Below are 27,666 nucleotides of genomic sequence, written 5' to 3' on the forward strand. Positions count from 1 at the left end.
CCAGCGGTGCACCCACTGCCAGAACCCAGATGATTCAAATTTTTAATCCTCACTCGAGGATACATTCATTGATTTTAGAGAGAGAAAGGTAGGATGAGAAAGAGAGAGAGAAACATTGATGTGAGAGAAAACCATCAATCGGTTGCCTCCTGTGCAGGCCCTGACCAGGGATCAAACCCCCAACCTTTTGGTGCCTAGTTCAGTGTTCCAACCAACTGAGCCACCCAGCCAGGGCAGGGCTCAATTTTTTATTTTTAAATATATTTTTTATTGATTTCAGAGAGGAAGGGAGAGGGAGAAAGAGATAGAAACATCAGTGATGAGAGAGATAAATCTGGCTGCTTCCTGCATCTATTGGCTGCCTCCTGCACGCCCCCTACTGGGGGTGAAGCCTGCAACCCAGGCTTGTGCCCTTGACCTGAGTTGAACCCGGGACCCATCAGTCCACAGGTGGACGCTCTATCCACTGAGCCAAACTGGCTAGGGTGGGCTCAATTTTTTTAAAGAAAAATCTAGCTAGTGTGGCCAAGAGAGGGGGAGACACTTTTCTTTATTGAACAGAGAGTGCTGGGGATTTGCATAGGTCGCACAGCAAGTCACAACAGAGTCACGCCCCAACAGGGCAGCACCCGCCCAAAGCACAATCCTGGTCTGAAGATCCTGGAATGGGGGGTGTGGGGGTGGTAAGGGATGCCATGCACTGGGGGTTTCTCAGATGGTCCCACAGAAGGGGAAGTGGCTCTCCAGGAAATGAAAGCCACAGAAAAAAGAGCCCTGGTTGGGTTTCTCACTAAACAATCTTTATTGGGGTTCCTTGCCCTCCCCAAAGGTGGGGGACCTGAAACTTCTCACTCCCCCTAATCTCCTGGGACAATCCACTGCCGCCCACCTGGGGTGACCTTCAGGACTTCGACCTGTCTCCCCTCCTGCCCCTGCCCTGCTCTCACCCTGGACTGTTGACTTCTGGCTCCCACTTCCTGGTGTTTAGCACGCAGGCTGTGCTTCTGCCTGAGACGCTGTGCCTACCTTTGAGGGAGTGTGTGGCTGGTTCCCGGAGGCGAAAAGGCTCCCGCCCCACCGGCCTTCTAGGCTAACGGTTTCCAGGTCGCTGCCTGTGACAGATCAGACGGTCCGGGGAGGCCAGGGGCGGCGGCTCTAGGAGTTTGTTCTCAAGGCCGCCTGCCCAGCGGTCACTCCTGCCCTGAAGGTAGGAGGCTCCGGGAGGAGTGCTGGGGCAGGATGAGGGCAGAAGCAGCAACTTTTCCAGGTCGGGGTGATCTGGAATCGGGGTGGGGCAGGGCTGGAGGTGGGGCTGCTGTTGTCCTGCAGGAGCTGAGCTCTGGGGATGAGGCCCAAGCACAGGTCCCTGCATATTGTTGCTGGCCCCCAGCTTTCCCCGTTGGCCCACCCTTACGGCTGGACAGTCTATCCATGTCACAAAAGCACCAGGTGCTTCCCACCACCCTGAAATACTGATGGGCAACATCCCTGTCTTGCTGATGAAGAAAGGAGCCCAGAGAGGGCAAGAAACACCCCCAGGATCACACAGCAGGGTTAAGGCTGGGCAAGAGGGCCAAGCTATGTGAGACTGCCCTGCTTTCACCGAGGCCCCTGCACATTCACCCACAACCATTAACCGCTCACAGACACCCCATAAATGCCCACTTACACTTGCCCCCCGCTTATTCAGCAGCATGAGCAGCTCCAAGCCACTCACCAAGACCCCGAGACCCAATGCCCCCACCTTGCTGATTCGCCCACATTCGACACCCTTGTTGAGCCACCTAAGGGGACCCTGGGCTGGCGCGGGGGGCGGGGGGGGGAGGGGGGGAGCATGCAACCAGATCCCTCCCAGGTGGCCAGAGAGAAAGGATAGAATCTCTAATTACCATTGAAGGTACTCTCTGCCTAATGATGGTTTTAAGTCAATTATATTAGCTTTTTTACTACCTTTGTTTAAAAAAAAAAAAAAAAAAAAAAAAAGCTGGGCTCACCAGGTTGTAAAACTCTGAGGAAACTGGAGTTCGGAGAGCTGCAGGGGCTGCCCAAAGCCACACGAGGAAGTGGGGGCTGGAGGGGGCACCTAGCGCTGGGCTTCTCCGCCACTGAAGGCCACTCCTCTAAGCTGTGTCCTCCTCTGTACACAGGTGTCATCCTACTCACAAGGCACAGGGCAGTTGGCTATTAGTGTTATTTCCATTTCAGAGATGGGGACGCGGGGCTGAGGGCTGGAGTCCTGTATCTAGGGCCCCATACTCTGTGCATCCTCCCCCCTCCTCCCGCCTTCCTCCCACAGGTCCTCCTCAGCTGACCCACAGCCCCTGCCCCCACCCCTGCCTAAGAAGACCCTGAGCTGCCCCCCGACAGGGCTCCCAGCCCCAGCCCCACTCCCAGCAGGGCAGCCTCAGAGGCCCCTTCTGGGGTCCCACAGGGTGGATGAGAGTCAAACAGGCAATGACAAGACTGGCCAACTTGTCTCCCTGCAGAGCTGCCCTTCTGCTCGATGGGCACCGAGCTGGGCCTGTCCTTCCACGACCAGAGGCCTGGCAGCTGGAGGGCTTCTGTGCCATGCGTGCTTGGCTCCCGACTCCGGTCCTGGGTGGCACCTGGCCCTCCTGCCTGCATGGAGAGCAGAGCGGGAAGGCCCTCTACTACCGCACGGTGCGGGTGGATGAGGCCTGGCCTGGCCTGGCCGCCAAGAGGAGCCCCACCATCACCGCTCCTCCGCCAGGGGCTCTCCAACTTTCCCTCCTAGGCAGACCCACACCTGCTTATTTCACAGCCAACGAATTAACAGACAGCCCTGGGAACCACGTTTCTCCATCACCTGGGAGACTTGTTAAAACTCCCTCCCCACACCACTCAGGGGCCAGCAATCTGCAATTTTAACTCACTCCCCAGTAGATTCTGGCTAGAAAGCCACTGAGTTTACCAGCCACAGCCAGCTGACAGCCACCACTTTAAATAATAATAACTGTAATAATCATCATCAGCTTCCAAAATGTACTGAACACTTCCTCTGTCTTGCGCTGTTCTAAGGCCTTTTAAATGTTTCTTTTTAATGTTTTTATTGATTCTAGAGAGAGAGGAAAGGTGAGAAAGAGAGAGAGAAGCATTGATCAGTTGCCTCCCGCACACACCCCAACCAGGAATCAAACCCGAAACCTGGGTATGTATCCTGACTGGGAATCAAACCAGCGACCTTTTGGTCCATGGGATGATGCTCAACCACCTGAGCCACACTGGCCAGGGCTGTTCTAAGAACTTTTAGACTCATTTACTCATCTAATCCTCACTCTGGCTTTATGATGCAAGTGTCACCACATTTCATCAGATGTTTGTTTTACCCTGGTTGGTACTCAGTGGTTAGAGCACTGGCCTATGCACTGAAGGGTCTCTTCAATAAATGGTGTTTGGAAAATTGTACAGATACATGCAAAAAAATGAAACTAGGCCACCAACTTACACCATACACAAAAATAAACTCAAAATAGATAAAGGACTTAAATGTAAGACGGGAAACCATAAAAATACTAGAGGAATCCAAAGGCAACAAAATCTCAGACATATGCCAAAGCAATTTCTTCACTGATACATCTCCTAGGACATTGGAAACTAAAGAGAAAATAAACAAATGGGACTACATCAAATAAAAAGCTTCTGCACAGCAAAAGAAACCATCAACAAAACAACAAGAAAGCCCACTGCATGGGAGAACATATTTGACAATGTTATCACTGATAAGGGTTTAATCTCCAACATTTATAGGGAATTCATACAACTTAACAAAAGGAAGATAAACAATCCAATCAAAAAATGGGCAAAGGACCTAAATAGACACTTTTCAAAAGAGGACATTTGGAAAGCCAAGAGACATATGAAAACATGCTCAAAGTCACTAATCATCCGAGAAATGAAAATCAAAACAACGAGGTACCATCTCACACCTGTCAGACTGGCTATCATCAACAAATCAACAAACCACAAGTGCTGGAGAGGATGTGGAGAAAAAGGAACACTCGTGCACTGTTGGTGGGAATGCAGACTGGTGCAGCCACTATGGAAGACAGTATGGCGTTTCCTCAAAAAACTAAAAATGAAAAAAAAAAAACTAAAAATGGAACTCCCATTTGACCCCGTGATCCCACTTCTAGGAATATATCCCAAGAAACCAGAAACACCAATCAGAAAGGATATATGCATCCCTATATTCATAGCAGCACAATTCACCATAGCTAAGATCTGGAAACAGCCTAAGTGCCCATCAGCAGATGAATGGATTAGAAAACTGTGGTACATCTACACGATGGAATACTACGCTTCTGTAAAAGAGAAGGAACTCTTACCATTTGCAACAGCATGGATAGAACTGGAGAGCATTATGCTAAGTGAAATAAGCCAGTCAATGAAGGAAAAATACCACATGATCTCACTCATTTATGGATAATAAAGGCCATTATAAACTGATGAACAAAAATAGATACAGAGGCAGAGCAGCATTGAACAGACTGTCAAACTATAGTGGGAAGCCTGGGGAGCGTTGGGGGGAGTGATAAGAGATCAACCAAAGGACTTGTATGCATGCATATAAGCATAACCAATGGACATAAGACACTGGGGGGTAAGGAAGGCCGGGGGAATGTCAAGGGGTGGCGGGGGGGGGGGGGGGGGGGAAGCAGACATATGTAATACTCTTTGTAATACTTTAAGCAATAAAAAAAAAAAATGAAAGAAAAGAAACCAATATGTAATTATATGTGTTTTGCCATGGTCTTAGGCGACACCTGTGAAAGGGTCGTTCGACCCCCAAAGGGGTTGCGACCCACAGGTTGAGGCTCTGTGGTCTGGTGTCTGAGGGTGCACTGCCCGAGAGGCACCCTAGAGCAGTCCCATGGGAGCCCCAGACTTCGCCTAAGCCTTGGCCTTGCTGCTGCTGCAGCTGAGCACCGCCCTGGAGCACCTGGAGGCCTGGGCACATTCTTAGCAGAGCTGCGGCCAGGAAACCTGCTGCTGGGATGCGATGGGACTGCTCGGACTCTAGGGCCCTGTGCCTGCTGCTCTGGGTGCCCAGGAACTGCACCTGGGCTGTCTGCTCAGCCCTGTGCCCTTGGCCGCGGACCCAAAACACCTGGCATCCCAGGTACTGCCCTGGGGACCCTGGCCGGAGCTGTGTGGCCGCAGAGCACTGCTGGGCCCTGGCTGCAGGTGTGCCACGCTCTGCTGGTCCTGCACCTAGTGGAGCAGCTGAGCTGTGGATACCTGGCAGAGGCCGTGAAGGCCTCACTGGGCCGCGCCCTGGCACTGCTGTGGGACTGACCCTCCGAGAGTGAGTGCCTGTCCAGGGCCTCTGCACGAGGTAGGCACTCCCTCCAGGGCTGGGGCTGGTGGCAGTGCCTTCACAAGAGGGTCGGTGCCCCCTTCCAGAAGGCTAGTGCATCCCTCCTCCAATGGCTGCCCCCTTCTTTTGTTGGGTATTTAGACCCACGTCCACCCCGAGAAGGCAGGTGTCCCCTTCCAGGGCTCAGGACTAAGGCCAGGGCCAGTGAGGCTTCCTGATGCCAGGGCCACCTGCCCTCTTCCCAGTGTGGACACCCCCGTCTGCCGGGAGCCGGTCCATGCTTGCTGTTTCAAGGGACCTGGCATATATGGCATACTGTTCTTAATATGTTTGCTCACCTTCTTGGCACTATGTGTTTTAACCAAGGTCTCTGAGAAAGGTTGTTTCCCCAGGTAGGGATTTTCCCCTTAAGTTAGGGAGGGAATAAAACCTCTTAACTAAGTGCCAGGCGGGTAATTAATCACTTTAACTATGAACAATCATGCTTAAGCTACATAATCTTTACTCCCTGGAATGGAGATAAGAAACGCCCCAACCTTGGTAATAGAGATTGATAGGATTGAATCAACTGGTATAAATACAGATGTAACAAGACAGCAAGACACAGAGAGAGAGACAGAACCTAGGCACAGAACCTACACAGAACGTTCTCTAGAGACAGAAGAACTTCGCTGGAGAGAACATGGCAAAAGATCCTGGACTGAACCTGACTACAGAAATTGGCAAGAGAACCTGACTAGAACCTGGTGACTGAACCTGGCTTGAGAACCTGGACAGAACCTGGCTGGAGAACCTAGCAAGGGAACATGGCCACAGAACCTGGCTGGAGAACCTGGAGAACCTGGCTGGAGAACCTAGCAAGAGACCATGGACACAGAACCTGGCTAGAGATCCTAACCAGAACTTCACTGGAGATCCTGACCAGAACTTGGCTGGAGATCCTGGCTAGGCTGCTGATCAACTCAACACTGTCTCCGTGTCCTTCCTTCTTCGCCGACTCCGTCCACGCCTTTGGGGACCCCGGCACCCATCCACCAATGTGTGTGGAACTCCTCCCCCACCGTCCAGCAGAAGCCAGGGTGTCCTAGTGCTGGGGTCTGATATCATGGTCCCCACAGCAGCAGAGCACGGACACTCCTTCCAGTGCCAGCACAGGTTAATGAACTGGCCGGCAAGACCCATCAGGGGACCTGCGGGAGCGAATGGGAACTCAGTTTATGCCTCTGAAAATGGACATAGGAGCCCTGAGGGGTCCCACTGCTCCTGCCTGGGCCTCCAGCCATGCCTCCTTACTCCTCCCTGAACAGGGTGGTCCTGGAGGGGCTGTTTCTAACGCCCAGGTATGACCAGCTCTGTACCTCCAAACCTTTTAAAACTGGCTCCATCCCTCAGGCAGCTGAGTGTCCCATCCCACCGTCTCCCAGCACCTTTGCTGTCAGATACCCCTTTGCAGCCTATTTCCCAGCCATGGCCTGGATGAATTTCCAGGCAATGCCCAGATGCAGCCAGCAGGTGGCGCTACGATGCTGCCAATCTTGGGACTTGAGCGCCACCTCGCCCCCTCCACTGCAGGACCAGTCTCCCCCAGGAGTGCTCCTATTCCAGCATGGCACTGTGAGGCCCTCCCCAGGGGCAACTGGGGTGCACAGGGTCTACACAGTTGCTAGAGGGGGGCCCACATCCACACACATCCATACCGCCCTGGTTGTCTCTCACAGGCCCCCCCGAAGCCTCAGGCAGAGGTGAGGCCATTCAGGTAAGTGGAAGCCAGCCAACCTCTAGCCTTGGTGACCCCAGGGAAGGGGACGGGACAGGGGACCTGAAGGTCCACCATGTGGGTGAGGTAGGGCATATTGCCATCCAGAGCTGCCTGCTGAGGTGGCGGCAAAGTAGGGCCCCAGGATCCTGAAACCTGCCATGGAGCTGAGCCACTCAGCACATCCCACAGAACCTGGTTGTGGCCACACAAGAGACTAACGGGGGGAGGGGGGAGCCAAACTTTTTGACTCGAGGGCCACAATGGTTCTTAAACTGGACCGGAACAAAAGCATGGATGGAGTGTGTGAACTAATATAAATTCAAAGTAAACATCATTACATAAAAGGGTACGGTCTTTTTTTTTTTTTAGTTTTATTCATTTCAAACCGGCCAGATCCAGCACAGGCCGTAGTTGGCCCACAGCTGGACTAAGCCATTGGCTTCCCACCCTGGGCCTGTTTCCTCTGTCAAGGGAGTTACTCGGCTCGGAATGCATCCATCACACACTTGCAAACAGCCCCAGGCCACACCAGATAACGGAGGCCCCTCCAGGCCAACTTAACACCAGGAGCCCAGACAGATCGTAGATGTAATTTTTATTCAGATTTTTTCAAAGCAATAGAAGGGTAGATTAATACCTATCTTTCCAAGTTAAGACCTAAAACTGTTTCCAAAACTTCAAATAAGAAAACTCCTGCTTGAAGTACAAGGATAATCTGTATCACCTTACACCAGCAATAAAAAAGTAAAATATAAACTTTTATTTAGAATTAAAGCAAATACTTCAGTATCACAAACACAATATTAAACTTCAAGAAATATACCGCTAATTTGGAGTGAGCATTTATTTGCACAATTACAACGTGCGGACAAAACCCAGAAGAGGGGAGCGGGCCTGGCATTTGCACCCCAGTGCAGCAGTTGGTCACACCACCAGCACAAAGCGAGACACATGAAGGGGCTACGAGCGATGATCTGACAGCGGTGGCAGAGGTGAGGGTGCAGGTGGTGCAGCTGCTACTCATCCTCGTCCGAAGACTCTCTCTCAAATGTGTAGGCCATGAAGCAAGCGTCGGGTCTCTTGGGGACAAGGGGATGCCCCGGTCTCACAATCTCAAAGCCCATAAAGCTGAAGGTTCGGAGCAGAGCGGCTGTGGAGGAAAACTGCATCTGAGCCCGCTGGCCTCCGGCACCCTGGGCTCTGTGCCCGCCCACCTTCACAGATGGCCCTAACAGGAGCCTCCCAGGGGCTGCAGCAGTAACGGGCAGGGGAAGCTCGGCAGGGTCCCGGGACAGCATGGCCAAGACCTGACAACAGGACCTTGGGCCACTGGTCTCCACCCCAGGTCTCCTTTCATCCCTGCAAGAGCAGCTAGTGAGGGTGGTCACCTACCTCTGTCATCACGGTTCTTGTGGAAGCAAATGAAGACATGGTCAGCATGCAGCTGCTCCTCAGCAAACTCGAGCAGAACTGCAAAGCTGAAGTGCAACTGTCAGAATCTGCCCACCCTCACGTGCCCCCCGTAAGGGCCCAGCCTGCACCTCCACTTCTCTTAAAGGGCTTGATTGATGGGAGCACAACTTCCAGGTGTAGCCCTAGAGGCACTGGGGCTGGGTCATTCTGTGTGGAGGTTGAGCATCCCTGATCCCATCCGCTCAATGCCAGGATCAACCCTAAGGGGCACCCCCGGATGTGACCACCAGATGTCCGTAAATATGGCCGTGCCCCCTGTGGAGGATTCTCCGGAAAACTGCTAGACCACTACTCAAAACAGGGATGGCTGGCCCGACTCTGGACTCTGGTTCCCTCCTTCCCCAGGAGTGAGGACGCGACAGGCTGGCCCTCACCTGTCTTTGCTCCCCTCTGGCAGAGCTCCGCCTGGGATCTCGATGTAGAGGCAGCTACTGCTCAGCACTGCTCTCCAGTTGATGTGTTTGGCATCTGTGAGCCTGGTCTGGACATTGAGAATTCTCGTCTTGTTATTAGACGTTAGTTCCTCTGTTACATTCAGCCTATTATCCTGTGAAAGGAAAAAAACCAAGTTCAAACCTTTAGACATCAACCCCCACAGACCAAGTGGTCGATCTTCCTCCTCAATGCCACAATTTGGTAAACCCAGAAAAGCACCAAATCAACCAGTCACCCAGCCCCCCGCAATGATGTCTTCTGCATGCAGGGCCTCCCAGGCTTCTAGGGGAGGTGGCTCGAGCCAGGGTCAGGGTGGGAGCCCCAGGCTGGGGCAAAACAGTTCACCAAGGGCTACTTTGGCTCAGTAAAGCGCCTGGGCTGCAACTTCCACCTATGTGTGTCCCCTGATCCTCAGATTCTGAGAATTCAATAAAATCGTGTAGTTAGATTCCTAGCACACAGCAGGTGTACAAGAACTCTCCACTGCTCAGAAGCAGGGCTGCAGGTGTGGTGTGATGTGGCCTGGCCAGCCCACCCACCCCCACACCCCCCAAGGTCAGAGAGCCCAGAGAGCCAGATACTTACGGAGTAAAATAAATTAGCTGAAAGATTGTGATCCCTCTGACTATTCCCTCGCCCACCTGGGATCTTCAGGGGTGGGTGAGGGACATCAGGAGCACCACTGAGGCCCTGGACCCAGGTTACTACAGCAGTTAAGGGAGACCCTGGAACTGGAGGAAAGCAGGCTGGTTAGCGGTGCGGCCTTTACTGACAGGACCCTGAGCTTCAGCCAGACCAAGCTGAAGGCCAAGGCATTCCCGAGTCCCAGCCAGAGTGGTGCCCACCCGAGATCGCCCTCCCCAGTCCCATGCTTACACCAGTCAAGGGGTCAAAATCAACAGCCGCCAGTCAGGGCAGCTCAAAAGCTCCACCCGCCCCCTCCCCTGAAACCAGAGAAACAAGCGGTTACTCAACGGGGCCTTCTTGGGCCATGCGTGGGTTATCAACCCAAATTCCACTCAGTGCTGGCTTCCGTCCTGGAGTTATATCTCACGACAAAGACAAAATCTCACTAACCCAATCCTACCTCCCCATCAAGTTTTACTTCCCACTTCAGCTTCCCCCTTTCCATTTTGCAGTCTGTAGCAAAAATCGGAAATTCTAGCGCATTCTCCGAAGCCAGCAACATTTTGTTGGTCCACCACCGGCAGGGCGCGCTTAGGGGGAGAGGCCCGCGGAGGCGCCCCTCCCGCTGGACTCGGGATTGCGTCATCTCAGCAGCCTGCCCTGCGCCCCGGGGAGATTTTCACAATCGCGCAGTCGGGAGCGCCAGCAGCCATTTGCTGCGCAGTGTAAACAAGTCCCGAAGTCGCCTCCATTTTGCATGGCTCCCGTCTGGGGCCCCTCAAACCCCTGCCCGCACGCTTCTCGGCTCAGGACCCCCCCGCTGCGGGGCCAGTGGAACCCCGGAGGTGGCGGTGGTGGGTGCCTAAGATCTTACCAACTATTAGTAGCAGACTTCACATCCGACCCCCGGCCCCTGGAAATGGGCACAGCTACGTTCACCCAAAACATCTCTAGCGCGGGGGCGGCAAGAAGGGCCAGGCCCGGAGCCCGCGGCGGGGCGGTCCGGCAGCCACCGCCACCCACAGAAAGCCCCCGGCGCCGCCTACGTGGCGCAGCCTCGCTCTGCCTGCCCTCGGGGCCTGGCGCACCCGGACCCATTCGCTCTGCGGCCAAAAATAGGGGTCACTAGGGGGACCCCGCTTGTTCGAGCTTTTCCTCCGTCGGAGCGCTCAAGATCCCCCCGGTCACCGCTAATGGGCCAGCGCCCGCAAAGTGCAGATTCACGGGACTCGTGGGCCCGACTCGGCCTCGAATCAACCCGCCCCCCCCAATCTTTCCCCCCAATCCCGCGACCCTCTCCCAAACTCGATTTCGTATTTCCGCTGTCTCCCTAACCCAACCAGGTGCCCCCGCGGCCCCCAGGCCGAGACTCCGGACGGGTCCCGCTGCCCGCCCCGCCCCCATCCAGACGAGAACCCGCCCCCCCCCCCCGCGCGATTGTGGCCTCGACAAAGGGGCGGGTCTCGAGCTCCCGGGGCTTCCGTGGCGCCCCGCGGCCGCCACCCTCCAGCTAGCGCGGCGGCGCTTCTCGAAGCTTCGGGCAGGGGCGGGCCGCTCACCTCTCGCTGCTGCGGCCTCCGCGGCTGTGCAGACTGATGAGCGGCATGGTGCGACTGGGGTGAACGGTGACGCTGGGTTTATTCCCTTCCTTCTCTCTGGCGAAACAGTGGCTGTTGAGGATCCGCTGCAGGGAGGATTTCACCATCCGGCCGCTGGGGTCCGAAACCAGGAAAACCTCCGCTGCGCCTCTCCGCGTCGCCGCCGCTGCTCGCCGTTCGCAAAATGGCGTCTCCGCCGCCGCCCGCTTTTATAGGCGCCGCAGAAAGGCCACGCCCCCTACGCCGTCTGGAACGCGGCCGCGCGAGGGGGCGGGGCCTCAGGGAAACAAGGCACGCACGCCCCTCTCGGGGTCTGATTGGCGAACGGCGAGAGAGAGGGTGAGATCACGCCGAGGATTGGGCTAAAAGCGTAGGGTCCCGCCCCCACCCGCTGGCGTCCCTCTGCGGGCGCGCGGAGGGGGCGGGGCCGCCTTGGCGCCGGGAACCCGACGCGCGCGCCCCGCCCCACCCCCACATTCGGACCGGAGCCGGGTGGTGGCTTCGCGCTGGGTCCGTTTTCGGCGAGTCTCCCCGTGGCCCAGTCTCCTCTGCGGTCCCATCGCCGTCACGAGGGTCCCTTCCCCCAGCGGGGCCCCCTCCCCACCTCTCGGGCGGGGAAGGGGTCCTAGGACCGCCACCCCCCCAATAGGTCCAAATTATTTTCCGTCATTACCTGCGAATAATGGGTCATAATGATGGCTCTCTGGATTCGATCTCTCACGTTTTAAAACTTAAAATTAAAAAGAATTTTCAGCCGAAACCGGTTTGGCTCAGTGGATAGAGCGTCGGCCTGCGGACTGAGAGGTCCAGGGTTCGATTCCGGTCAAGGGCATGTACCTGGGTTGCGGGCACATTCCCAGTGGGAGATGTGCAGGAGGCAGCTGATCGATGTTTCTAACTCTATCTCTCTCCCTTTCTCTCTGTAAAAAATCAATAAAATATATTTAAAAAAAAAAAAAAAAAGAATTTTCAATGTTAATGACATTCAAATTAGTAAAATATTTTTCTCTAAAATTGGGACTTAACAAAATATTACTCTTTGCAGATAAAGTCAGCTATTTCGTGTGTGGACTAAAAATTTTCCCCCCAGCAAAGATATTACTTCTCTGTTAATTTAAATTTAAAAAGTTAAATTCAGAAACACATTTCACGCAGGCACTAGATTTTGCACTTACCGCGCGACACGAGCATTTCTTGTGGGTCCCACGGTGTTTCGCGGTTTCGCGCTGTGGACACAAACAGAAACTCGGAGGGTGGCCTGGGCTGCAGCAGCTCAGCCCCGCCAGTCATCTTTATCCCATTTTTATCCCATTTTTATCCCCAATCCACTGTGTTCATTGGGGTCAGGAACACAAACTTCCCCCAAAGGGCCTTGAATAATTACAAAACGGGTAGACATTTACTCTGCAAAACATGCGTCTAGTCCCTGTGTGTCTCTGAATGCCTTGTTATGTGGAATGCAATACTACTTGTACAATATAAGTAAGAAAAACGTCTAATTTACAGTAATATCGATTATTTTTTTTTAATGTATTTTATTGATTTTTTACAGAGAGGAAGGGAGAGGGGTAGAGAGTTAGAAAATCGATCAGCTGCCTCCTGCACACCCCGCACTGGGGATGTGCCCGCAACCAAGGTACATGCCCTTGGCCGGAATCGAACCTGGGACCCTTCCATCCGCAGGCCGACGCTCTACCCACTGAGCCAAACCGGTTAGGGCAGTAATATCAATTATTAAAACAACAACAACAAAAACACTAACAATTGCAGTGGTTGGGCCAACCAAAGAATTTTCCCGGAGAAAAAATATGTAACCAGCGACACTGGGTAGCATTGCAGCTCCTGGGGAAAACTAAAGCAAGGGGCTTTTCCGTTAACTCTATCATCGTTTTCAGCTTCTCTACAGAGGCGCACACTTTACTGGGCGGGCTCACGCCCACAGCCTAGGTGTGGAATTAGTGTCCTCATATTTGTAGAATTAGTACCCTTGTTATTATTTAGGCCTTACATTTTCTTGAGGCGGGGAGAGCCCCCCGGTTTTGAAATTTGTTTTTTCCTTCTTCATATCTCTCCAGTGTCTTACCCGGACAGGCGCTGCTGGGCCCAGAGTCCAGAATCCAGGCCTGCCGATGGCTGGCCACCGGTCCCTGGGTCACACTGTGTTTACCCACCATGGCTGAGGCCAGAGCGTGACCCAGATCCCAGCTGACCCCCAACACAGGGGGCTTGCAGCCCCGAAAAGACTGTCCCCGTGGGGTGTCTCCAAAATCTCCGCAGAAGCCTCCGGACCCTGGGACTCGAGACTTGGGGTGGGGAGGGTTCTGTCTTCATTGGCAGGCCCTGTGCGGTTTCCTGCCAAAGTAAACTTAAGTTTGTAATCATCGTGGGTGGAAAGGGGGGGAAATGTAGCCTCTTGGAAAACAAACAGAAGCAGGTTGCTTTTTGCAGGGGTGGAGGAGGAAGGGGGTGCGTTTGGGGCCAGGGAAGGGCAGGTTGGGAAAAGTCACTCGAGGGGGTCACGCGGTCTGAGGGCCCCCAGCCTGGCAGGGAGGTGGGGAGCAGTGTTGTGTCCCCTTGGTGGGCTCGGTTCTGCAACAGTTGCCTCTGCCTGTCGTCATGTCTTACAGCAGCCACAGGGGACGCACACATGGGCGGCAAGGTGGGCATGCGGTCTGCTTTGCGCCCATGTGGTGGTGGGGCGGGGACTGAGGTCCTTGCCACCCCTAAGGCTGTGAACACGGAAGCCAGACGGGAATCTCCTTCCGGGTGTCACCCGGCACTGAAAGCCTTGCCGCTGGTGGACCTTGGTGACGGAGCAGGCAGCACCCGGTGGCTGAGGCAGAGATGAATTCCCACGCTCCACATCTGGGCCGGGCCCCGCTCTGAGAAGCCGTCCTGGGCACGATGGGGGGTTAACAGCATCCCTGGCCCCACCCATTCAATGGCAGCAGCACCCCCACTTGTGACAACCACAGATGTCCTCAGACATTGCCCCGCATCCCCCCAAATGTCATTTTGTCTTTCCTCTGTCTCATCCGGGGACCCCTGCAAATGCTGAGTCTGTGAGAAACCATGCTCAGCAGGCCAGGGTGGATAAAGGCACAGGGTCCGCACTGGGGACTGAGGGAAATCAGACAGGTGGGAGGTGCCCCGCTAGGAGAGGGGAGTCGACAAGAGGTGAGGGGTCCCCATACTGCAGCGCGGGAAACAGGGAGTAGGGACGGCTTCCTGGAGGCACTGAGGGCTGAGCTGTTGAGAAGGGGCAGCAGCGGTTGTGGGAAGGGCATGTCAAGGATGGAGGGCCCATGCCCGGGGTCCTGTAGAAATCAGTGTGGCCAGGTTAGGCATCTGCATATGGGGGTGGGTAGAGGAGGCCATGGATCTCACCATGACTTAAAAAAAAAAAAAAAAAGACTTGCAAAGTATATTCAACTGAATAAGAACCCCCAAAGATATCTACTTTTTTTTTTAATATATTTTATTGATTTTTTACAGAGAGGAATGGAGAGAGAGAGAGAGTCAGAAACATCGATGAGAGAGAAACATCAATCAGCTGCCTCCTGCACATCCCCCATTGGGGATGTGCCCGCAACCCAGGTACATGCCCTTGACCGGAATCGAACCTGGGACCCTTCCGTCCGCAGGCCGACTCTCTATCCACTGAGCCAAACCGGTTTCGGTTCTACTTCTACTCTGTGGGACTTGTAGATGTGTCACCGCATGTGGCGGGGGTAAGAGGAAGCCGAGGCCCCTGAGATGGGAATGACTGCGGATTAGCAGGGAGCCCGGGCTCATCAAAGGCCCTCATAAGAGGAGGCAGGAGGGTCAGAGTCGGAGATGCAAGAGGCTGTGCTGCTGGCTGTGACGATGGAGGAAGAGCCGAGAGCCTGGGATTTGGTGCTGGAAAGGGCGGAAATGGTTCTCCCTGGGGCCCCCAGAAGGACCAGCCCCGCCCACACCTGGGTTCAGCCCCTGAGACCCTGTGTGGGACTCCTGACCCCAGGACTGTGAGATGATGTGTTGTTTGAAGCCACTAAGTTCACGGTGATTTCTTACAGCAGCCACAGGAGACTCCTACATGGGATGATGGGAATGACAAACGCCATCTGACAGTGCACTGAAGATTTTACATTTCACTTCATGTAAACGTCTCCTAACCATGAAAGCCACAAACAGGTTCTGATCTCTAGCACATGGTGTGTGTGCTGAAGTGGTTCCATGCCTGCCACTGACTTAGAAATGTAATTTCAGAAGTGAGATGGGTGGCGCCCTGGCCGGGTGGCTCAGTTGGTTGGAGCGTCCTATAAAGGCTGCAGGTTCCATTCCTGGTCAGGGCACATACCGAGGTTTCGGGTCCAATCCCTGGTCAGGGTGTGTACTGGGAGCACCTGATGGATGTTTCTCTTTCACATCGATCTTTCTCTCCCTTTCTCTCCCTTCCTCTCTCTCTCTTTCTTAAAAAGAAAAAAAAAATCAATACAATAACATATCCTGGGTTGATGAAGCCATGGACAGACAGACAAAGACGGAATAGTGCAAACACAACAGAATATTACCTGTAGCATCTCAATAGCAGGTATGTGAGCCTTCACTGTCAAACTCCCCCAATCTTTCTATATATCTGAAAATTTTCATAATAAAATGCTAAAGAGTAACAATAAAAAAGGATGAGGCCCTAGCCAGTTTGGCTCAGCGGGATAGAGAGTCCGCCTGCGGACTGAAGGGTCGGTCCCAGGTTCGATTTCAGTCAAGGGCACATGCGTGGGTTGCAGGCACGATCCCCATGGGGAGTGTGAAGGAGGCAGCCGATCAATGATTCTCTCTCATCATTGATGTTTCTATCTCTCTCTCTCCCTTCCTTTATTTTTTAAAAGATTGATTGGATCACCTTTCATCATGGTTACTGTAATTTTCAAGCCTGGCCTCTTCTAACATTATTCTTGCTGCGGGGGCGGGGGGGGGGGGGTTGGGGGGGGAGGCGGAGAGAAACTCTTGAGCAAGCAGCAAGAAAAAAGGGAAGTAAACAGAAACAACTAGTTTAAAGAGGCATCAAACATACTTCAGAGAGAAGCAGGGCCAAGGAAGGCTTCAAACCGTTGCGACTGGCCACAAATCCACACACACATCTGTCGGGGATGATAAGGTGTCCGTGGTGTTGCGACAGCTTTGTGAAAGCACCCGCCAGGGACGAGAGGGCATGCGCCAGAATTAGCAGGGCCTATCTCACACTGGTGGCTGTTTTTGTCTGTTTTGTTTTGTTTTTAATTGATTTGAGAGAGAGAGGAAGGGAGAGGAAGAGAGAGGAACATCGATGTAAGAGAGACACATGGACTGGTTGCCTCCCACACAAACCTCACTCCAGGCCAGGAAGTGGACCCCAAACCCAGGTATGTGCCCGTGACTGGGAATCGAATCTGAAACTGTTCAGTCCAAGGGTGACACTCTAACCACTGAGAAACACTAGACAGGGCAAAGCTTATGTATTCTTTTTTTTTTCTTTACTATATTTTTATTGATTTCAGAGAGGAAGAGAGAGAGAGAGAGAGAGAGAGAAACATGAGGAGAGAGGATCATTGATTGGTTGCCTTCTGCATGCCCTCTACTGGGGACCGAGCCCACAACCCAGGCATGTGCCCTTGAAGCATCCCTCTTATATAGAAACTGCTGTTTGAAATTTTAACCCTGCATTTTGGCTTCTGGAATGCTTGCTGGCTTAAATAATAAGGAACATAAGACTACTCCCATTTCAGAGAGGCCATTAAACCTTCCCCAGACTAAGTTATCAGTGCTGGCGTCAGGCCAAGCCTTTGGTCGAGGTCTCAAAGTCCCAGCACATAGGGGCTCTTTAAGAACTTGCAAAGGGGACCAGAACAGAACCCCATATTTGGGAGACAAAGAGGGCAAGATGGTATAAATACAGGAAAAACTTCCTGTGTGATTTCGCCCAGAATTTGTGAGAAATTTTCCTCTGGGCCCGCGCATCATAATAATAAATGTAATTCCATCTCTCTAAGCATTGCTTGGTTCTTCTCTGATTTTCTGTAACACCCTGACTGGGAATCGAACTGTGATCTCCTGGTTCATAGGTTGACGCTCAACCACTGAGCCACACTGGTAGGGCAAAGCCTATATACTCTTAATATGAACACTCTGCCACTGAATTTTTACACTGACAGATTGTGTATTAAAAATATTTCATATACTAAATACTGCACTGGTTTCTGCATGTATGAAGCCAGTGATAATAGTTTCTGTCCTACTTGATTAAAAATAGGTCTTAAACAAACTAATTCTAACTGTACTAAAAACTACAACAGTTCAAGAATCTATGACCTTATATAAAGAAATCCAAAATGTACAAAACACAACTATAAAAGCAAGAAACAATATGGCCATGCAAAGTATTAAACTAAAAATTGCATAGAAATGGGATTTTAAGCCCTGGCCTATGTGTGTGGCTCAGTGGTTAGAGTGTCGGCCTGCCCACTGAAGGGTTGAGGGCTTGATTCCCTGTCTAGGGCAGGTACCTGGGTTGCAAGTTCAATCTCTGCCCACATCTAGGCACCTGTGGGAGGCAACGAATTGATGTGTCTCTCTCACATCAATGTCTCTCTCTCTCTCTCTCTCTCTCTCTCTCTCTCTCTCTCTCTCTCTCTCCTCTCCCTCTCTTCCTTTGCCTCTCTCTCAAAAAAGTCAGTGGAACCCTAGCCAGTTTGGGCCAAGTGCATAGAATGTCAGCCTGTGGACTGAAGGGTCCTGGGTTAGATTCTGGTCAGGGGCACATGCCCGGGTTGTGGGCTTTATCCCCAGTGGGGAGCATGCAGGAGGCAGCCGATCAATGATTCTCTGTCATCATTGATGTTTCTATCTCTCTCTCCTTCCTCTCTGAAATCAATAAAAATATATTTTTTAAAAAGTCAATGGAAAAATATCCTCATGCGAGGATTAACAACAAAAAAAAAAAAACAAGAAAAAAGAAATGCAATTTAAAATGGCAAACTCAAATTCTGTAACTCTCAAGATCAAAAGTCAGCATTAAATTCTACCAATGCTTGCGAGGATTTAGAAAAGGAAATACATTCTCTGCTAGTATCCTATATAATAAAAGGGTAATATGCAAATCGACCAAACAGCGGAATGACCGGTTGCTATGATGCACACTGATCACCAGGGAGCAGATGTTCAATGCAGGGGTTGCCCCACAGGCGGAGAGCTGCTCAACTGGTGGCTGATGACTGGTGAGCGCAGCGGCAGTGACGACAGCCTCTCCATGGGGAGCCGGACTAAGCCATCAGTCAGACATCTCCTGAGGGCCCCTGGACTGCAAAAGTACACAGGCCAGGCTGAGGGACCCGCCCCCCCCTGCCAGTGCACAAATGTCGTGCACCAGGGCTCTAGTAATGATATAAATTATATCTTTAAATCCATGGAACAAATTATTTGTCTCTAACCTCTAGTTCAGTGGTTCTCAACCTTCTTAATGCTGCGACCCTTTAATACAGTTCCTGATGTTGTGGTGACCCCCAATTTCATTGTTACAAATTGGACATAATTAAAGCATAGTGATTAATCACAAAAACAATATGTAATTATATATGTGTTTTCCGATGGTCTTAGGCGACCCCTGTGAAAGGGTCGTTTGACCCCCAAAGGGGTTGTGACCCACAGGTTGAGAACCGCTGCTCTAGTTCAAGAAATTAGCTCTTGCCCTAGTCAGTTTGGCTCAGTGGATTGAGCATTAGCCTGCAGACTGAAAGGTCTGAGTTTGATTCTGGTCAGGGGCACATGCCTGGGTTGTGGGTTCGATCCCCAGTGGGGGTCATGACGGAGGTAGCCAACCAATGATTCTCTTTCATCATTGATGTTTCTATTTCTCTCTCCCCCTCCCTTCCTCTCTGAAATCAATTAAAAATATATATTAATAAAAGGGTAATATGCTAATTAGACCGGAAGACCTTCCAGACGTCCTTTTGGACAAAGCCATGGTGGTGGGCTAAGGCAGGGGTGGTTAGGGGCGATCAGGCTGGCAGGGTGGGGGGGAGTTGGAGGTGATCAGGCGGGCAGGCAGAGTGGTTAGGGTTGATCAGGCAGGCAGGCATGTGAGCGGTTAGGAGCCAGGGGTCCCATATTTCGAGAGGGATGTCCAACTGCCGGCAGTCGGATATCCCCTGAGGTGTCCTGGATTGGAGAGGGTGCAGGCTGCCCCCCCTGCACAATTTTTGTGCACCAGGACACTAGTGTGTGTATATATATATATACGCTCTTTAACAGTTGTTTTTATGAAAACCTTTTCTTTCAGTTAGGTCATAAGCAGGATAATCTTCATGTACCTTTTCGCAAATCTGCTTCATTTTAACTTCCTCCAAGGCAGCACTGGCCAATTACTTCGTTACTATTTCCTTAATTCTGTGCATATTTTTAATATCTGTGCTTATATTGTATATGTGTGCGTAGCCAGACACAAAACACACAGTGTGTGATTCCATGAAATGTTCAGAACAGGCAAACCCACAGAGACAGGAATTGGGTGAGAGGTTGCCAGGGGCTGGGGGAGATGAGGGTTTATAGAGTTACTGCTAATGGGGACCGGGTTTCTTTCTGGGGTGATGGAATGTTCTGGAATTAGATAGAAGTGACGGTGGCAGAACTGGACTAAACACCACTGAACTGTACACTTTCAAAGAGTAAACTGTATGGTGTATAAATAGTATCTCGATAAAGCTGTTACTTTTTTTTTTTTTTTAATGACAAAACACTTTCCCATAATGCTAGGCTGGGCTGGGTGGTGGAGTATTTGATGTTGGACTAAACGAGAGTGTGACCAGGTGGCACGACACAGCCTACGGTTACCCAGAGTTTACTTAACACGGAGTAACTCACTTCCACCTCATTGTCCCCGGCAGGCAGTGAGCACGCTTTGCAGAAGAGCCCGGAGCCCAGCTTTCCCAAGGGGGTCGTACCTTCCAGGAAGCCCTCCCTGCTGCCCTGGGCTCCGCAGGTCAGGCCAGCTATGGGGGTGGCACACACCCATGGTCCATAAAGGCTTGCTGACAGATTCCACAGGGAGAAGGCAAGAGGACCACCTTTTATGGCGCTCTCACCCCTAGAGCCCCTTTTTCTGATGGTTAGGGACAGGAGAGAACATTCCCGGGTTACCAGGGCCAGCCTGACAGTGACTTTATGCTGCAGTGGGGGTGGGTCACCCTTCAGCCAATGCCTGGCCCTCCTGCAAGCAGAGGGGGTGGGGGGAGGACGCCCCAGCTGTGCCTGGCTCTCCTCCCCTTCCTGCTCCAGCCGCAGAGCTGATTGGCCCACCCTTCTGCCTCTGGCCACCTGTTGCTGTCTTTCCAGGAGTCACCCTCCATCTCCATCCCGTCTCCCAGGCCCAGCATGGTGGCTGTGAAGTAAGCGGAGTAGGAGGAGGCCTGGGTGGAGGTGAGCATCTCCGGGGGTCTGGGGAGGGCATCTCTGAGGTCCATGGGGGTCCCCAACTCTTGTGGCTGCCCCCTACACACCTAGGGGTACACCCCCCTGGCATTAGCTACCCCCCCCCCCACTGCCCTGTTCCAGACCCAGAAAAGAGTCACCTTTTGGCCCAGGGATGGGACACACCAGCACCGGCAGCCAGAGGGACTGGGGATCCCGGAAAGCAGGGCTTTGCGATGCCGACAGACTTGGGTTTGACCTCGGGCTCCTGTACGACCTCTGGCCAGTACCTCCGTCCTTAGCCTCAGTCTCCGCCTCTGCTCTGAAGGAGCAGAGGCAGTGAGAGGAGACAGGGGCCCCAGTGTTGGGATAGAGAGGCCCCCAGGACCCCCTCACTGTTCCCCTGCCTGTTTTGGCCAGAGCAAGGCTGGTCCTGGCTGCTGGAACTTGAGCTCCTAGATTTAGGGGGGGGGGCGGGGGGGAGACTGGGTGCCAGGTATAGCAGGTAAGAATGGTCCGGAGGCAGATCCCCAGGGGGCAAAGGTCTGGAAGGGGATGGGCCGCATGCTGGCCCATCCCATGGCTCTTGGGCAACGGATAAAAATAGTCCCTGGTCTCAGAGAACATGAGCCGACCCTGGGGCCCAGGGTTCTGGTTTGAGCTCTTTGCTCATCTCTTGTGACTTTGGGTGGATCCTAATCCTTTCTGGGTCACAGCAGCCTCTACTGTGTACTCAGGGATGCTGGGCCCCCAGAGAGACTGGCCACTGGGGAGGGGTCCCAAGGCAGACCTGGGGTCAAGGAGAGTACCTGGGCCAAGCTCTGGGTGAGTGTGGATCAGCCAAGTAAAGGGGGTTCCACGAATAGGGTCCTTCAGGGCTGGGGGAGGCAGAGGCTGGGCCATACATGTACTCAGCATCCTCCCCACCAGGTCAGGCCCAGGCCCACTCAGGGGCTCAGTAAATGCAAGCTCCCTCTTTCCCATCCCGCCCCCCTCCACAGCGCCAGTCTGAACTGAACCTGCTGCTTCCCGGACATCTCCATGACAACCATGGCCTTGGAGAAGCCTGAGGGAGGCCTGGGCAGCCGCCAGGCGGGTGAGGACCTCTCTGCTGGCTGACCTCTGACCAGGCAGGCCCCAGGAGAACCGGGCTGGTGATATCCTTGGGGGCGCTGGCAGGGTGAAGACCATGCCCCCAGCCCCCCTCCCCCCCGCCCCCATTCTGAAGATGGCTCCCCTTCAGAGACGAGGACTCGGACCCTCACACTAGCTTAAACTGTGAACTGTGCTCCCATTTCCCACCTCTGGTTCATTGGTGCCTCAGGGGTCTATAAGAAGCGATCCCCCCTCCCTGCCCCTCCCTGCCCCTCCCTGCCCCCCCCCCCCCCCCCCGTAAAGAGGGGCTGGGACACACGGGTTGGGGTTCTAATCCCCGCCTGCCAGGAAACTGCTGTGTGCCTCTTGGCGGCTTTCCTATCTGTAAAGTGGGAGCAATTACCTACCCCGCACCCAGCAGAGCCTGGGGGAGGGTGGGATTGGCCTGAGGATCCCCACGACCTTGAGTCTTCCTCTTTTCCCACTAACAGTGACACCCAGGCTGGCCGACTCCAGCAGCTGGGCCCACGTGAGTAGCTGGAGCTCCCCTGGAATCAGGGACACACTGGCCAAGGAGGGTGGGTTTCTACAGTCCATGGGAAGGTGTTGGGCTCCCCCAGAGGAAAGACCGGAAGGAAATACCCCAGATGACTGGTGACTCCCCACAGGATTCTCAGGAGCCAGAGGCTGAGGGTAGCCCTGCGGGTAACGTGGATGCCAGGCCCAAGAAGACAGAAAAGGAGTCTGTGGCCAAAGTGGCCCCAGGACCCAGCAAGGAGAGGCTGAAAGCAGGAGCAAGTCGGTTTGCAGGAGGCAGGGGTGAAGTGGGGTGGGTCTGGACTGGCGTGGGGAGTTGGTCCGAGGCTGGCTGGGTGGATCTGGGGTGGAGGGGGAACCGGGTGCTGCAATGCTGGCTCCTGGCTGAGTGGTGACCAGGTGTCACAGGTAGTAACTAGAAGGTCTGGGAGCTTCTGCTAATTCATTATGACACCAGCTAAGGTGCTACTAAGCTTCAGCTAATTATCCGGAATATTCTCCGCATAAGAGAACCCCTGAAGCTGCCAAATTAGTCCCCTGCCTAGGGCCACACAGCCAGGCAGGGCTGGGCCGGGTTTAGGGTGCAGGCCCGCCCCTGGGAACCGCGCCCAGCCCCACACTTGCTCCTGAAGCCCCAAGGAGCCCCGCGCGCAAGAAGACGCAGGCCGCGCCACCCCCGCAGCCGCCGCCGCCGCCCCCGGCCCTGAGCGAGGAGCTACCCTGGGGAGACTTGTCGCTCAACAAGTGCCTGGTGCTCGCCTCGCTGGTGGCGCTGCTGGGCTCAGCCTTGCAGCTGTGTCGCGGTGAGCCTGTGCCCCGGGCCTGAGTCTGACACGTCCCCCTCCTGATGGACAGGCCCACGTCACTCCCCCGTCTCCCCTCGCGCCACTCCTTTCCCCTAGCATGGACCTGTGCGCGGTCCTCCTCTTCTGTGCACCCCCTAGGTCCGCCCGGGCCCCTCTCTCCAGGAGGGGCTTTGTGTGCCTCCTTCTCGACCCCCGCCCCGACCTTGCAGTGGTGGAGGGGAACCTTCCCCGCCCAGTAAGGAGAGCTTGGTGCACCTCCCTGCCCGGTGAATGCTCCCCCCACTCCCCCAGGGGCCTTGCACGCCCAGGATGAGCCACGGGCGGCCTGCAGCCCGCGGAGAAATATGACCGGTCCGTTAGCAACCGGAATGCGATCTGGAGCGACGGGGGCGCCCGCAGCAGCGGGGACCCGCACTCTGTCCAAGGGCTCGGAGGCACGCCGCCCAGCTCCGAGTCCTGGGAGAAATCGGCTCCTCCTCGCCACCTGTCCCCGGAAGAGGGCGCTGTTCAGCGGCGGGGGCTGGGAGGGACTGGGTCTGGCTCTTGGCGCCGGCTGATTCGCACCCGCTCCCGCCCCTCTCAGACGTCGTGGTTGGAGTGGCGGACGCCCCTGCGCCTGTCCCTGAGCCATGGGTCCTTCCACGCTCTGCGCCGAAGAAGCCGGCGCCGCCCTCGGTAAGCGTTCCCTTCAGCGACTTGGGCGGCTGAGCCCTCTTCAGAGGAAGGGGCTGTGCCTGGGGGGTGGGTTTGCGCCGATTCCATCCACCCGCACTGCGTTGCAGCTGAAGCCCGAGGCCTGGACTCCCCCAGCGGGACCCCCTGCGCCCCAGGTGCAGGCAGAGGAGACGACAGAGGTTCCCGGGAGTGCGGAGGCTGCAGAAAAGGAGGAAGGGGACCCCGAGGAGGCCGCTGGGGAGGAGCGCGCGCCCCTCGCCCACGAGGGGCCCAAGGAGAGGCTGCAGAAAGAGAGGCCGCGGAAGGAGAGGCCGCGGAAGGAGAGGCCGCGGACTGAAGAGAGACCATGGAAGCCGGAGAAGCCACGGCCCGCCAGGGAGCCCCGGGAATCCCCACCCCAGCGCTGGAAGGCACGAGAAGAAGGCCAGCGACCGTGGGTGCGGGACCCCAGAGACCCTAAGCACAGGAAGAGGCAGGCCTGGGCCTCTCCGCGACGCCCCAACGCAGAGGACTGGCCTCCGGGCCGCCAGAAGCACCGCGCGGGGAAGGGGCGAGACTGAGCCGGGCCTGGGTCCCGCGCCGGAATCCCGGGACCTCTTCCGAGTAGCCCCTGGTTCTAGCGAAATAAAGCGAGTGCTGTGGCCCCCACCTCGCCTGCTCCTTTGCACCTCGGCCTCGGATGTAGCCCGGGGCCTGAATGACTGGGATGGGAACGTCAGACAGGGGTGGGGTAGCGAAGGCAGGAGGCAGTGCCAACCGGAGGAGGCAGTGCCAGCCGGATGACCCAGCCCCGCGCGCCAAAAGAGGGCTGGCCGAAGGAGGGCCCGCCTGCCCCCAAAGTGCACGGACACCTCAGCCGTGTGCTTGTGGTCTTTATTGGGGTGATGATTCGGGTCCGAATAAATATGGACAGGGGCGCCACTCGCAGCGCAGAGTTACCGGCAGCCGCACTCGGTGGCCACCATGTTGGGCACGTGGTGTGCGCTGATGCGCTCCTCCGACAGGGTGATGAGCAGCTTGCCCGCGTAGGCCGTGGGCACGCAGCAGGGTGGACGCGCCAGAGCCGCCCCACGGGCCTGCATCTTCAGCAGCAACACCACATGGTTGCCATAGCGCGGGTTGCGGTCGGACTGCGGCCAGCCGCAGGAGCCCTGGCAGTTGTTGGCCTGGTAGGTCTCGGGGATGAGTACCGAGCGCTCGGCACGGAGGTCCACACTCAGCTCGCGCAGCGCACACGGCTCCTCCGCGGCCCTGGCCCCCGCGCTGCGCTGTGCCCGCGCCGGCCCGCTCCACTCCCTCCCGCGCCACTCGGCGCGCAGGCCCTGCAGCGCCTTTAGCAGAAGCAGCGCGCGCAGTGGGCCGCCGGGTCCGCGTGGGTCCCCCGAGTCCCCGGGGCACAGCGCCAGCAGGCGCGCCAGCAGTGGCGGGGCGGCGGGCGGCAGCCCTGGGAGGCCGCGCAGCTCAGCGGCAGCCGCCTGCAGCTCTGCGGCCACTCGGCGCGCCAGATCCGCCGCCCACGGCGAGGACTCCGGGCCCTGCAGCGGCGTAGGGTCCCCCGTGGTGGCAGCCGCAGGTGGCAGCAGCAGCAGCAGGGGCTCCTCGCCGTCAAGCAGGCGCTCCAGTGCCACAGGGTCCGACAGGTTGACCAGGCCCTGCGGGAAGCCGGCCAGCGCGGCAGGGTCCAGGGCCAGGCGCGGCGGCGAGGCCCGGTTTTGGGGCCCCCGCAGCGTCCGCACCAGGCGTGTGAGCGTCTCCAGAAAGGGATCCGTGCCGGGTAGTGGCTCCTCGGGCTCCGGGGTGGGGCTGGAAGGCGGAGACTGGATGTAGGCTCTGGGCTAAGCTGTCCCCACCTACCTCCCCACGCCCCTGGGCTGGGCCAAGGCGCACCTGGGCGACGGGAAGGGCAGTGTGTCCAGCCGACCGTGCGCGGGCATGGGCGTGGGCCCGGGCCTCAGCAGCAGGAGCAGGGCCGGGGTCATCCGCGTGAAGCAGCGGGGGTCGGCGCCGAACAGCAAGGCTTGCAGCTGCGCGGTGCTCAGCGGGGTGCCTGAGAGCAAGGCGCCAGGCTGTCAGGAGCTGGGATCCAGGGCCGCGGCCCGGGCCGCTCCCTCTTCTCCCAGCCTACCGTTTTCACGGTGCCGCAGGGTTAGGGCAAGGCCCAGGCCGTGCCAGGCCCCCGCAGGATGGTCCACCGCCAGCGTCAGGTAGCCGGTGTCCCCGGATAGGCAGAGACTCTGAGGAGATGGGAGCTCAGCCTGGCTGGGCGGAGGCGCAGGCTGCCAGCCCTGCTCTGTTCACTGCCCTCACCACCCCTTCCAGGTTGGACTCTGGACCCTGGAGACTTTCCCTGAGGTGAAGACGGTTTACCCCCCCCCCCCCCCCGCCGCCCCTTGGGTAAGGGTGACTGGGGGTGAAGGAATGCCCAACTCAACCCTGGTACCTGGGTGCCCAGCAGCCCGGCCCCTGTTACAGTGACCTCCGGGCCGGACCCCGGGTACAGCACCAGCAGCGCCATCTCTGAGGGGCTGATTTCTCCAGATGGAGGCTCCTGGAACCTCAGTGAGGGTGTTGGCTCCCAGGTCACTGCCGCCAGGATAATGGGGAAGGGGGACAGTTGAGCCACTGAGGCCTGAGCCCCTGGCCCAAGCCTGTCCTTCAGGGAGGGAGAGCTCCACCCCAACGGGGAGCCTCGGGACACTCGTGGGGGTTGACACCCCTCAACACAAGGGGCAGGACCTTGCCAGGACATGGGTGGGAGGACTGACAGGGTGGGTGGCGGGCTGCTGCCTGTCATCCCCGAACCCTAGAGGTCTCTTGGGTTTGGGGATCTCCTGGGTGGAGGTCCACGTGTCACGTGGGCACCCCTTCCCGGAAGTGTATCTGAGGACAGGCCACCTCTTACACTGGGCTACCTGCTGTGTCAGAGGGGCACTCCTCCACTGCTGGCCCCAACCCCATGGCTCCTTCCTGGAGTGGGGACCTTCCCAGGCAGTGCAAGAGGGGTGGTCTGGGAGCCCAGCGTTCACTGGCAAAGATAAGGACACACACCTCCCAGGCTGCAGACTCAACCCAGCCCAAGTGAGCAGGGCCATAGGCTTCAACTTCCCCAGGTCAGAGAGGGGTCTGGGATCTTACTTGGGAAAATAATGGTCATCATGTAATGGGAATGATGGCTAGGGAACCACAGCAGAGGAACCTGCCCAGCCTCAGCCATGGGCCCGACGTACCTTCCTCCAGGTGCAGGACCACCAGCCGCTGCCCCCGGGGCTCCCCCAGCCACACTCTAAGCCACTGCAAAAGGGGCAGGGCAGCGTGCTCATGGCTAGGGGTGCAGACGCCAAAGGTGGCCAGGTCACGAGGCCCCCAGTGGGCTCGATGCACGGCCTCCAGGAAGGCCTGCTCGTAGCCCCTCAGGGCTCCCATCACCTGTAGGGCGGCACTGCTGCCGTTGCTGCCACCAACCAGCGTCACCAGGCACAGGGAGTCTCGCTGGCTGCTTGGAGGCAAGCCCTGGGGGGCTGGCCAGTCCCGGTCTTGGTGGAAGATGAGACCCCCAGTGCCTGCAGGCTCCCCAGGCAAGGCTTCTTCTCCAGGGGTCCCAGCCCCCATCAGGGTCCCCATCGCCCATAGCACCAGGACCAGCCGAGAGAGAGGTGCAGCCCGCATCCTGGGAATCGTCAGGGGCTTGGCCACCCTGCTTATATGGGCCAGCCCAGGGTGTTTGTGCGGGAGGACAGCCCTATCGCCTCCCAGGAGGTGACCTTGGGGGCCAGTGCCTGAGCTCCCCTACAAGCCTGGGCCAGCTCAAAGCCCCTTCTGTTCTGGCCCCGCTGCCTATCTCCTTCCCACCGGTGATAGAAAGTGTGGCCTGTGACCGATCTGTCCAACTGTCCTTGA

At 55.9% G+C, this 27,666-nt stretch overlaps 3 protein-coding genes across 3 annotated transcripts in view; 1 reads left to right on the top strand and 2 right to left on the bottom strand.

Moving 5' to 3' along the window:
* The window catches only part of JSRP1 (junctional sarcoplasmic reticulum protein 1), a 41,287-nt gene extending 16,871 nt beyond the window's left edge, over positions 1-24,416 (top strand). The window contains exons 2-8 of the mRNA XM_081091808.1: positions 20,582-20,665; positions 21,658-21,752; positions 22,243-22,280; positions 22,420-22,549; positions 22,921-23,091; positions 23,678-23,769; positions 23,877-24,416. Coding sequence (XP_080947934.1) covers positions 21,698-21,752; positions 22,243-22,280; positions 22,420-22,549; positions 22,921-23,091; positions 23,678-23,769; positions 23,877-24,329 — 939 coding nt within the window. The 5' untranslated portion in view covers positions 20,582-20,665; positions 21,658-21,697 and the 3' untranslated portion in view covers positions 24,330-24,416. The remainder of the gene's footprint in view (positions 1-20,581; positions 20,666-21,657; positions 21,753-22,242; positions 22,281-22,419; positions 22,550-22,920; positions 23,092-23,677; positions 23,770-23,876) is intronic.
* Positions 7,676-11,401, bottom strand: OAZ1 (ornithine decarboxylase antizyme 1). The gene is given in 6 exon segments (XM_081091809.1): positions 7,676-8,247; positions 8,490-8,575; positions 8,945-9,117; positions 9,591-9,677; positions 9,679-9,736; positions 11,192-11,401. Coding segments are annotated over 6 exon segments (684 nt in total). The 5' UTR covers positions 11,338-11,401; the 3' UTR covers positions 7,676-8,113.
* A 209-nt stretch (positions 24,417-24,625) lies between the features above and the next one.
* On the bottom strand, positions 24,626-27,435 carry AMH (anti-Mullerian hormone; the record flags this gene model as incomplete). Its single annotated transcript, XM_081093481.1, has 5 exons — positions 24,626-25,572; positions 25,657-25,816; positions 25,895-26,003; positions 26,210-26,352; positions 26,997-27,435. 5 exons carry the CDS (start codon positions 27,433-27,435, stop codon positions 24,705-24,707), a joined length of 1,719 nt encoding a protein of 572 aa, XP_080949607.1. The 3' UTR covers positions 24,626-24,704.
* Between the last annotated feature and the right edge of the window lie 231 nt (positions 27,436-27,666).

The sequence above is a fragment of the Myotis nattereri genome (assembly GCF_964212035.1).
Source record: "Myotis nattereri genome assembly, chromosome: 5".
Classification (NCBI taxonomy): domain Eukaryota; kingdom Metazoa; phylum Chordata; class Mammalia; order Chiroptera; family Vespertilionidae; genus Myotis; species Myotis nattereri.